Source organism: Gymnoscopelus braueri (genome assembly GCF_963280865.1).
Source record: "Gymnoscopelus braueri genome assembly, chromosome: 15".
In the NCBI taxonomy this organism is placed as follows: Eukaryota; Metazoa; Chordata; class Actinopteri; order Myctophiformes; family Myctophidae; genus Gymnoscopelus; species Gymnoscopelus braueri.
Window position 1 is genome coordinate 1,126,783 of NC_137620.1, and position 11,353 is coordinate 1,138,135.

At 43.4% G+C, this 11,353-nt stretch overlaps 1 protein-coding gene across 1 annotated transcript; it reads right to left on the reverse strand.

Moving 5' to 3' along the window:
* Positions 1-215: 215 nt before the first annotated feature.
* On the reverse strand, positions 216-6,740 carry LOC308101839 (beta-2-microglobulin-like). The gene is made up of 4 exons (XM_080451341.1): positions 6,612-6,740; positions 5,807-6,055; positions 5,198-5,479; positions 216-593 (listed from the first exon to the last, which is right to left on the reverse strand). The coding sequence occupies exons 2-4, from the start codon at positions 6,000-6,002 to the stop codon at positions 535-537; spliced, it is 537 nt and encodes a 178-aa protein (XP_080307467.1). The 5' UTR covers positions 6,003-6,055; positions 6,612-6,740; the 3' UTR covers positions 216-534.
* Between the last annotated feature and the right edge of the window lie 4,613 nt (positions 6,741-11,353).

Below are 11,353 nucleotides of genomic sequence, written 5' to 3' on the forward strand. Positions count from 1 at the left end.
TGTGCGAATGGGTGTGAATGTGTGTGTGTGAATGGGTGAATGGGTGAATGGGTGAATGTAAAGCACTTTAGATGAAGTCAAATTAAACCATTTAACCATTTATCTAATTAATATCTTATCTTATTGGATTTATTTAATATGTTATGTCATCTCAGAAGACAACAGGGGATGCAGGGTGTTTTATTGAAGTAACAAAATATGTTATTATTGAAACAATACAACACATTACATTTAAACAAATCATGAATTCATGAATAGGTTTATATCGTAAATGTTTATAACTCTCACCCAATGGCACAACAAAACCCTTGATTTTAACGTCAATGAAAACATTTCCTACAGACTTAAATGATAATGAACAGTATGTGTTCAGAAAATGAGAAACAGAAGATGAGGGTGTTAAAGACCAATTTTGAACTATTCAATTACACAATTTAATAATGTGGTAAATTCACCTTTCATAACATGTTTTAGTTGCATTCATTTCCTTTGATGAGGAAGAAGGTTCCCATAGCAACCCCCAGCAGACCAGGGTCAGCCCCACGCCACAGAACACAGCAGGACCATGGGCTGGTCTTGTATCAGATCCACATCTGGAGGGGAACACATTATGAATATGAATAAATAAACATGCACAAACAAACCACCTCTCTCTCTCTCTCTCTCTCTCTCTCTCTCTCTCTCTTGCGCTCTCTCTCTCTCTCTCTCTCTCTCTCTCTCTCTCTCCCTCTCTCTCTCTCTCTCTCTCTCTCTCTCTCTCTCTCTCTCTCTCTCTCTCTCTCTCTCCCTCTCTCTCCTCTCTCTCTCTCTCTCTCTCTCTCTCTCTCTCTCTCTCTCTCTCTCTCTCTCTCTCTCTCCCTATGTTCCCAGTTTCAATACTGTAATGTTATAAATACTCTGTTACAAAGTAAAAGTCCAGAATAAAAGTACAAAAGTATTGGTGTCAAAATGTACTTAAAGTACCAAAAGTAGAAAGTTTACTCATTATGCCGAATGTCCCATTTCACAAGTTTTCAAATGTATAAAAAACTTTTGAAAATAGCAGATCTGCAAGCTCACATTGCATCGCAATGCATTGTGAGCTTTGTAGATGGCCGAAATGTATATAGGACGAAGTGGTTGTATCTTTTTGTTTAATATTCAAAATCTACAAAGTAACTAGTAACTGAAGTTGTCCAATAATTCTAGTAATTTTCTAAAAGTTCTAGTATTCTAGTAAAAGTACAATATTTGCCTTGAGAATGTAGTGGAGTAGAAGTAAAGGTAAAAATACCTCAACATTTTACTTAAGTACGGTACTTAAAGGGATATTTCACTTTCAAATAAAATAAACATAAAAAAAGATATAAAAAATAAATGAAAAAAGTTATGGGAAATTCACGGCCCCCTCATAGAATGCCCTTCTAATCTAATGCATGAGGTGGCCGTGATTTTCCATTACCCTTTTATTTAATTTTTTATAGATTTTTTAATGTTTATTTTATTTCAGAATCAGAATCAGAATCAGAATCAGTTTTATTGTCACATCACAGGTTTACAAGGTAAAAAAGTGGGTGAAATTCTTTTTTGTACATCGTTCCCATCGCAACGTTAGTTTCCATAGAAAGAAGAGGGGGGGGGGGGAGAAGAAGAGGGTGGGGGGCAGGTGGGAAGGAGATCAAAAACAAGAGAGCAACAGAAGGCCAGACAAGTTATCTACATATTTACAAATTACCTGAGATAATAAAAAAACTAAAAAACTAAACTAAGGTGCCTGAGCATAGCAGCAATGTATTGTATACTGTGCATGTTATACTTATACTGTGCATGATAGACAAAGGACGTTAAGGTGCTTAGAGGAAAAGGAGCACAATAAAAAGACCCAAAAAAGTCAGTGCGTTATACAAGGGATTAAGGTGCAAAAGGTCAGTGCGTGTCCACCTAGAGTGGACTGACCCTAGTATAATCCGCATGTAGCTCCATGAGGGAGTGCAACAAAAAGTCATTTGTACCTGGTGTAGTCCACAGGTGTGTCCGAGGGGGGGCTAAAGTCCAAGTCATTGTCCCTGGTATAATCCACAGGTGTGTTCAGGAAGAGCCAGAAAAGTCTGCGCCGCCTGCTGTCAGGCTGCTGAACTCATCCAGGCTTATGCCCCATTCAGCATTCTGACAGCAGCTGGATTGAAACTACACCAAAATCTGGTGGTGGAACTCTTGATACTGCGGTAGAGCCCCTTGCCCGGTCGCGGTCGTTGTAGGGGGTTGAACAGTCTGTGACTTGGGTGGTGCTTGTCCTTGATGATGCGCTTGGCTTTGACCACGCACCGCTTTTTGTACAGTTCCTGGAGCGCTGGGAGCTCGATTCCCATTATCCGCTCTGCCGATCGCACTACTCGTTGTAGGCTGACCTTTTCTCGGGCAGTGCAGTTCCCGTACCAGGCCGTGACACAGCCTGTTAGGATGCCTTCAACAGAACTGTTGTAGTACAGCCTGAGGATGCGACGTCCTACTCCGAGCTTCTTCAGGCGGCGGAGCCAGTACAGTCGCTGCTGAGCCTTTTTCCTCACGTGTGTGGAGTGCGTCTCCCATTTGAGGTCCTCCTCGATGTGTACTCCGAGGAACTTGAACTCGCTGACCCTTTCCACTGCAGCACCGTCGATGAGGATGGGCGCCTGAAGTCCACGATCAGTTCTTTGGTCTTGTCGACGTTAAGAGAGAGGTTGTTCTCACGGCACCAGTGTGCCAGTGATTTGATCTCCTCTCTGTAGTCAGACTCGTCGTTGTTGACGATTCGGCCTATCACTGTCGTGTCGTCCGCGTACTTTATGATGGTGTTGGAGACATGTGTGGCTATGCAGTCATACGTGTACAGGGAGTAGAGGAGAGGGCTCAGCACGCATCCCTGGGGTGCTCCGGTGTTGAGGGTCAGGGGGTCGGATGTGATGCTGCCCATTCTCACCACCTGATGTCGGTTGGACAAGAAGTCCTGTATCCAGTCGCACATGCTTGGGTGTAGCCCTAGGTGTCTGAGCTTTTTGTCAAGTATTGCTGGGACAATGGTGTTGAATGCTGAGCTGTAGTCCACGAACAGCATACGTACATATTTGTCCTTCAGCAGCTTGTTGTCCATGTGCGAGAGGACGGTGTGGAGAGCCATGGCAATAGCGTCGTCGGTGGATCTGTTTTTGCGGTATGCATACTGCCACGGATCCAGCGAGGCAGGTAGCGTGGAGCTGATGTATTCCCTCACCAGTTTCTCGAAACACTTGCTGACGATCGGGGTGAGAGCAACAGGTCTCCAGTCGTTCAGGCATGTCACTTTGGCCTTTTTGGGAATGGGCACAATGGTTGACATTTTGAACCCTGCAGGGACCACAGCCAGGGAGAGGGAGAGGTTAAAGATGTCAGCGAAGACACCCGCCAGCTGGTCTGCACATGTCTTAAGGACCCGGCCTGGAATCCCATCAGGTCCGGCTGCCTTGTGGATGTTGACCCGTGTGAAGGCTGTACGCACTTCTCTCTCCGAGATGGTTAGAGGAGGGTTCTCCTCTGCTGGTGCTGCTGATGGCCCCGCTTGGCTGCCGCGGTTGGAGCTGATCTCAAACCGGCCGTAGAAAGTGTTCAGTTCGTTGGGGAGGGAGGCAGGCGGGTTCACCTCGCTTCTGGTTCTTGTTTTGCAGTCTGTCAAGGTGTGTACTGCCTGCCATGTGCTCCTGATGTCGCCACTGCTGAGTTTGTCTTGCATCTTTTTTGTGTAGGCCTTTTTCGCCTTCCTGATGGCGCTGTTTAGGGCCGCGCGCGTCGTGTTGCGCGTTTCCACGTCGCCAGATTTGAAACCAGCGTCCCGTTCATGCAGATGTGCACGTACTCCGCTGTCCATCCATGGTTTCTGATTGGGATAGATCCGAACTGTCTTTTTTGGGACTATGTCATCTATGCACTTGCTGATAAAGCCAGTGACTGAGTCTGAGAGTTCGTTGATGTTATTCCCAGCGGCGTTCTTAAACATCCCCCAGTCAGTCTGGTAGAAGCAGGATTGTAGCATAGCGTCTGTGTCCTCAGACCAGATTCGGATTTCCTTCTCAACGACCGGCTCCCTTTTTAGCCTCTGTTTGTAGGCAGGTAGCAGCTGGATGGCGTCGTGGTCAGAGCTTCCTAGCGGTGGGCGGCGGAGAGCTTTGTATCCATCCTTGAAGGGCGTGTAGCAGTGGTCAAGAATATTGTCACCACGGGTACTGCAGGCGACATGCTGGTGGAATTTGGGAAAGACCTTTTTTAAGTCTGTCCGGTTGAAGTCGCCTAGGCAGATGACTGCGCAGTCCGGGTGGCGATTTTCTTGTGCACTGATCGCCTGGTGTAATTCCCTCATAGCTGTGTCCTTATTAGCTCCAGGATGAATGTAAACAACGGCTACAATCACGATGCTGAAGTCGCGTGGTAGGTAGAAAGGACGGCAGGCTATGATTAAAAGTTCAAGGTCTGGTGAGCAGTGACTGTCTAGGATTTTAACATCTTTGCACCAGTTGTTGTTGATCAAGGCACAAACTCCCCCCCCACGTTGCTTACCGCTCAGTACAGGATCTCTGTCCTTCCTATACGCGGTGAAGCCAGGAGGAGTGATAGAAGAATCAGATGCTAACTCCGTTAGCCACGTCTCTGTTAGCACAACAATACAAGTCCTCCTCGTCTCTGCGTTGTATTTAACGCGCGCCAGTAAGTCGTCCATAGTGGTCACTGTTCTTGATTCACACAGAGATCTAACGTTCGCTAGCAGGATTGAAGGCAGTGCAGGTTTATATCCACGTTTTGTTGTTCTTACGAGAAGACCCGCTCTTGTGCCTCTTTGCCACGGTCTTTTTCGTCGGGGGTTTGTTGTTGTTGATCCAGCCGGAACAAAGGGGACCCCACCCCCCACCCAGCCGAGTGGAAGGTTTTCGGCAAAAAAGTCCGGAATTCTGTGTGTAATCGCTGTGCTGATGTCCATAAGTGCTTGTCTGTCATAACTCCTTAGACACGCGACGGTGTAGGGAAAAAAGAGAAGGCTAAAAAATACTAAAAAGATGGAAAAACGTTGCGATGTTACGGAGCGTGTACGAATGCGGCCGTCCTTCATGGCGCTTCCGGTCGTTGAAAGTGAAATATCCCTTTAAGTAAATGTACTTAGTTACTTTCCACCACTGATCTAAGGGGTTAGGGTTAGGGTTGACAGTGTTCTTACCCCACATTCTGGTGGCAGGTTCAGCCAGTGAAAGGTGTCTGACTGTACAACTGTAGATGTCTCCCTGCTCTGGTCTGAACTTCACACTGGAGAACTGGTAGAAGGTTCCATCGGGTTTGGGGTACGGGACACTGGAAGTGATGTCACTGGTCTGGTTGAGGTTGTTTCTGGTCCATGTGATGTGAACTGGTGCAGGGTAGAAACCAGTCACATGACAGATGAGGACGTTGTCCACTCCCAGTTCAGCATGGTGCTTGGTGTACATCATGATGTGAGGTTCATCTGAAGACACATAACATACACAAAGATATAGAAACATATAGACCCAGGGTTAAGTTTGGTTATTAAATGAATATATCTCCATTTTGTAATTGTCATGTAATGAAATACATATATACTAAATACATGTATACTGTTGTCCCGTACCCACATGCATGCTTGTTTCTTTACACGCACGCACGCACGCACGCACGCACGCACGCGCGCACGCACGCACGCACGCACGCACGCACGCACGCACGCACGCACACAAACAGCCTAATATGTTCAACAGTTGTGTAGTTAGTAATTATTGTTTTGTTAATATTTGTAGTTATTATTCCTGCATACCTGGTTCCAATGGTGGGTTCCTCGGGTCAGTGCGAGCAGAGTTCAGGTTGTATTTGCAGATGTCCTGCTGAACCAAAGCACGTTGATAAGAATCTTCTGCGCAGGTCACTGGATCTATGAACTCAGGCTGAGGCATCACCTCCTTCCCTTTCTTGAAATCTGCGTACCAGATCACCTCACCATCCAGTACATACATGTCCTCTCCATCTGTGTCTGAACAACCAATGACTTAACTATCCTCATGTGAGACTGGAAAGAAAGCACACATGACATTAAATTAAACAACAATTATCTGCAAAGACCACCATCACTTGTTGAAATATCATGTTTGGTTCTAAAGTTGAATATGAAGTGAAAGGTACAATATTACAGGTAACTTCCAGTGAAACAGATCTACTAAAACATTTGATTCACACTGAAAGATTCAAATGTTTAATAATGTTGTGAAACATTCAAATACTTTTAAAAATTATAATATTGTGAAAGTGATTCATATAAGTCAGTATAAAAAAATATGTATTTTTGTTCACAAGTTTTGAACAAATCAAAATCTTATAAAAGGCATGCATAATGTGATAATACATGCTTTGATCTCATAACATTGTTTGGACATTGGACATTGTTTTATATCACAACAGTAGATATGTAAACCAATATTTTACATACTGTTATGAATATACATGTTTAATAAAATAATAATAAAACTAATAATAATAATAATAATAATAATAATAATAATAATAATATAGTTATATGATAACAATATAAATGTATATTTTATGTAACATAAATGTAATGTACTTACTGCCTGCTTTGACATCAAGTACAGAGGAGAGGATGAGGATGGTTGCTGTTATCTTCATCATCACAGATAAAGTCAGAACTGAACTAAACTGAATAATCAGAATAAACATATGAGAATTAACAGATCAGAATAAACAGGTGTTGACGTCAACAGAACCTGTGTAGTCTGAAAGAGAAGGAAGGAGAGTTGTTTCTGTACTTTACAAGAATCAGCCAATCAGATTAAAGATACAGTGTTGCATCATCTGTGTCCAGGAAGACGACAGTCTAGATTATTGAAGAGAAACTGTGAAAGAAAGAAAGAAAGACAGAAAGACAGACAGACAGACAGACAGACAGACAGACAGACAGACAGACAGACAGACAGACAGACAGACAGACAGACAGACAGACAGACAGACAGACAGACAGACAGACAGACAGACAGACAGACAGACAGACAGACAGACAGACAGACAGACAGACAGACAGACAGACAGACAGACAGACAGACAGACAGACAGACAGACAGACAGACAGAAAGAAAGAAATGAGACATGAGATTAAAGTCCATCAGTTCAGACTGAAGTGTTGACTGATAATTAGAATTTACACAGAAACTTAACTTACCCTGGATCAGTTTATTATAAGACATGAGTACGTGTCCCAGGATCAATTTGTTATTAGATATGACTAGCTGACCCAAGATCAGCAATCTAGTCAGCTCACACAGGGTCAATTTGTTATTAGACATGACTAGCTGACCCAAGATCAGTTTGAGATTATATTATAATCTCAAACTGATCATGGGTCAGCTAGTCATGTCTAAAATGTTTATAAGACATGTCTAGCTCACACAGGGTCAATTTGATCCACTAGATTTGATCTCGCCTGCCCTAAATGTAATTCCTGGGAACGCCACTGACTGGTGGGCCTCAGAAGACGTCCCAGTGAGCTGCAGAGGTGCTGCCCAATGAGTTTAAACTATTAATTAAAATCATTTATATAGATATTTTTTTTCAATGATACATTAATTGTTTTACACATTTTAATTTTGTAGACAAATTACTGTCATAGCTTAATCAAATGTTGCTTTTAACAAACACAAATACGTGCCAAATAAGTATTATTAACATGTTGAATTGTGATTTGCACAGTGCTGGTCAGTTGTGGGCCCACTTCCTAATGCACTGGAAACACTCAGAAAGGACAAACCTCATCGGAAAAAAGGATTGAGATCTTATAAAAAGCCTTTTGAAAAGCAGACAAATGCCCCGTTATTTATTTTATATAGACAGAAAATATTACATTTGTATGGGTCTTGAGTTACACAAAGTAGAGAATCGCTGCTCTAGAACCATATGAAGAACCATGCACTAAATAAAATGGTTCTTTAGTAGGTAACGGTTCTTCATGGAACCATACAGCCTTTTAAAGAGTGTTCCTCAGGTTGTGTCCTGCTGTGATGTCTGCTGGATTTCCTGCCTGGTCCTTCCTTCCATGGAAAGGTCACTGTCAACTGTGTTCTACCGTGGTACGCTGTATACGCAGTGTTTTTCGGTGCCATCGTATACATCCAAAAATTCACACATTAACTCAACGACCTGCCATTCACTTCATTGAACGTAGGTCACTGAATTGAGTACTTCATTAGTATTCAAATTGCGTGTCATAGCATAGCAAAATCTTGAATCTTCAATACAGTTTGTGTCTTCAATGCCAAGTTAATAATAGATACAGGAATGCTTGCTGTTAACACTGCTATCATATCTGATAAGCCTAACCAGCATTTATTTATAACAATCCTTGCACTATTCTATGGTAATAATCCATGCTTTGCATTGAAAATGCATCTAAGGCTAAAAGCAGCTCCGAAGTGGTTGAGTTACAGTGTGATTAACATTAGAAACAGTAGAAAATCAGTACAAAGCATATTGTAAAGTACTCAGTGTTACTGTGAAACTGGGCCTGGGTGGGCCTTGCTGAGTAATGAACTCTGGGCATAAACATTTTTTTTTTACATGATTTAATTATAGTGTGCGCGTGCCGTGCGTGTGGGAGGAACTAGGGAGGGAATAGTTATAGCACACCCTCAAAAAAATTAGAACACACCACTGCACTGGGTCTCAACGTCGGGTCCAAATGGACACTTACAGGTCTGCAACTCTGAGAGTGTACAAATGGGTTATCCCTGGGGGTCCCAGTATACACAGTAAAATCCTCAGTGTTAATTTAACACTGAGAGTGAACACATGGCACCAAGTGGACCAGTGAGGGTCCATTTGTACCAGAGTACATCAGAGTTACAGACCCATAAGGGTCAATATCGACCCCTGTTGTTCCCCAGACCCAGCATTGACAACCAGTGGGCCACGTCACTTTGGGGAGGCCACGGACGGACAGCTTTGTTTTGTTTTTACGGCATGGCTCTGCAGGAGTCTGTAAGAGGGTCTGTCTGTGTGTCCAGAGTTAAATCATCAGTGCCAAATTTCTTGTGCACACTGCCAGAAGGCCACAAAAGTACTTCCACTAATACATTTTTTGTTATGTTTTATACTTTTGAAATATTTAACTTTAATTGCAAAATGGAAGCTAACACAGCTCTGATCAGGCTGATAGATGACTGACATTATAGATGACTGATGTCACAGGTTGGTCACAGGGAGTGTGAGATCCACATTGGAGCCACGTTGTTCCCATGTGGATTCTGACACACATGATTCAAGTTTTTTGTTTTGTTTGTGGCAGATCTGAGGGTTGATTCCCACATTTAAACTTTCATGTTGTTTACATTTTTCCTCCTTCTAACCAACACACTCTCAATCCCAACACGGCCTATAGTGACTTCTTTGGACAAATGTGACCAAACATTTGATTGGAAGGGGGTCCATTTCACATCATCTGACGCCACCCGGGTCACTTTCGCACTCCAGGAATGTGGAAGTGCCGTTCTCAAACCCGAGACGTTAAAGGGCGACGGCTCCGCAAAAAAAAACTGTTAAAACGACAGAGGCGCGCCATCTAAAGTAGACCAGAGCCACGAGAGGCACCACCGAGCGAGCCTTTAGACGAGCGAGTTGCCTTGCCGAGCGCTGCGAAGTCCGCTTTCGCTGACTCAGCGTTGTTCCCGATAGGGACAGAATTGTAACTCACGTCCCCCCTAGTCCACCCTGACCCCGCGGGCCCTGCAAACGTTTGACGTTTGGTTAAATCTGTCCCAGTCCGTCTTGGGAGTGACAATGCGTCGTTCTAACTTCTACTTCTTTAGTTTTTACTGTATTCAAATGTCCTTTTATAATGACCTTCAACCATTTTCAACCTATCTTTACTTGGTCCTCACTGATGCTCATTATAATATGGTACCATTTTTGTCTACTTGGTCTGTGTCTCAGAGGACAGTTCAGAATCCCGCCTACCAGTGACATCATCGATGGGGAATCCAAGCTAAAAGAAACTGAAAAAAATTGAAGAAACTGGTCACTGATAGGTGGGTTTCTGAAGTGTCCACAGCCCTCCTATGAGACACAGAGTAGTTTTATTTTGCCATTTTATCATGAGCATTCGTGAGGACCAATTATATAAACTTGCCTTTCATTGCATTTAGGGTCCCAATGGTTGGCTAGTATTTGGGCTATAGGTCCCAGGTTAGCCCCATCTAACTTGTGCCTTTTTCACTGTGCCTGTTTAAGGCCTGATCATTACAGTAGTGCACCATGTGTGTTGTGTGACTCACAATTAATCATTCCAAGATCACACCAATTCCACTAACATAGAGATCAGTTCCTCATTAGAACTGTGGTTGTGAGGAGAGGTCTGGGAAACCCTGTACTACAAGATACTGTGTAAAAAGACATAATGCTTTTATAAATACATGTCCTGCTCTACTGTTTTAAAGGGATAATTCACCCCAAAAAACGTTGCTGTCCTTTCGATTAGTCACCCCATGGAGACTTGAATTCATGGATATTTTTCCTAAGCCAATAATTTGATGACCAGCGGTCCGGTAGGCAGCGCTTCCGGTAGGAGACACAACAGAGAATCTTTGTGTCTCCTACCGGAACCGCTGCCAGTCATCAAATTATTGGCTTAGGAATGTGACAAAAACAAAAGAATATCCATGAATTTAAGTCTCCGTGGGGTGAAAAATAGAAAAAGTGCTCCTCGGAGCACAAGTCTCCGTCAGGTCAGGTAGGTTATTGTGGCCTCCTGGTGGCGCTATAATAGGCCAATGTGAAAAGGCTGCCATTTCTTCTTAGGCCTTTCATGGTAATCAGACACTGCATTCATGATTTGAGGCATTTTGTTCCAACAATGTGTTTTGCTAAATTAGACCTGCTGGTGGCGCTATAACAGGCCAATGTGAAAAGGGTGGCATTTTTTCCTCGGCCTAATGGGAATGTGCATGCAAAATGTCACGGAAATCGCACACTGCGTTCATGATTTGAGGCATTGTGGCAGGATGGAATATCTTGATCACATGACTGTAGAGATACTGTGTATAGGCCTGCCGATTTGCGTGATTTTTTGACATAATCTGAAGGAGTAAGAGCTAAAAAAACAAAAGTCAGCCTCCTGGTGGCGCTCTAAAAGGCATATGTGAAAAATGCAGGGCGAAGGTTTTTCCTTGGCCTCTAGGGAGTGTGCGTACAAAGTTTCACGCAGATCGGTGCAGTTATAGGTAAAAACGTAAATCGGCCTGTTAGAGTGCCACCATGAGGCTGATTTGAATGTTTTTAAGTGGCATTTCTTCCTGGGCCACGGAAA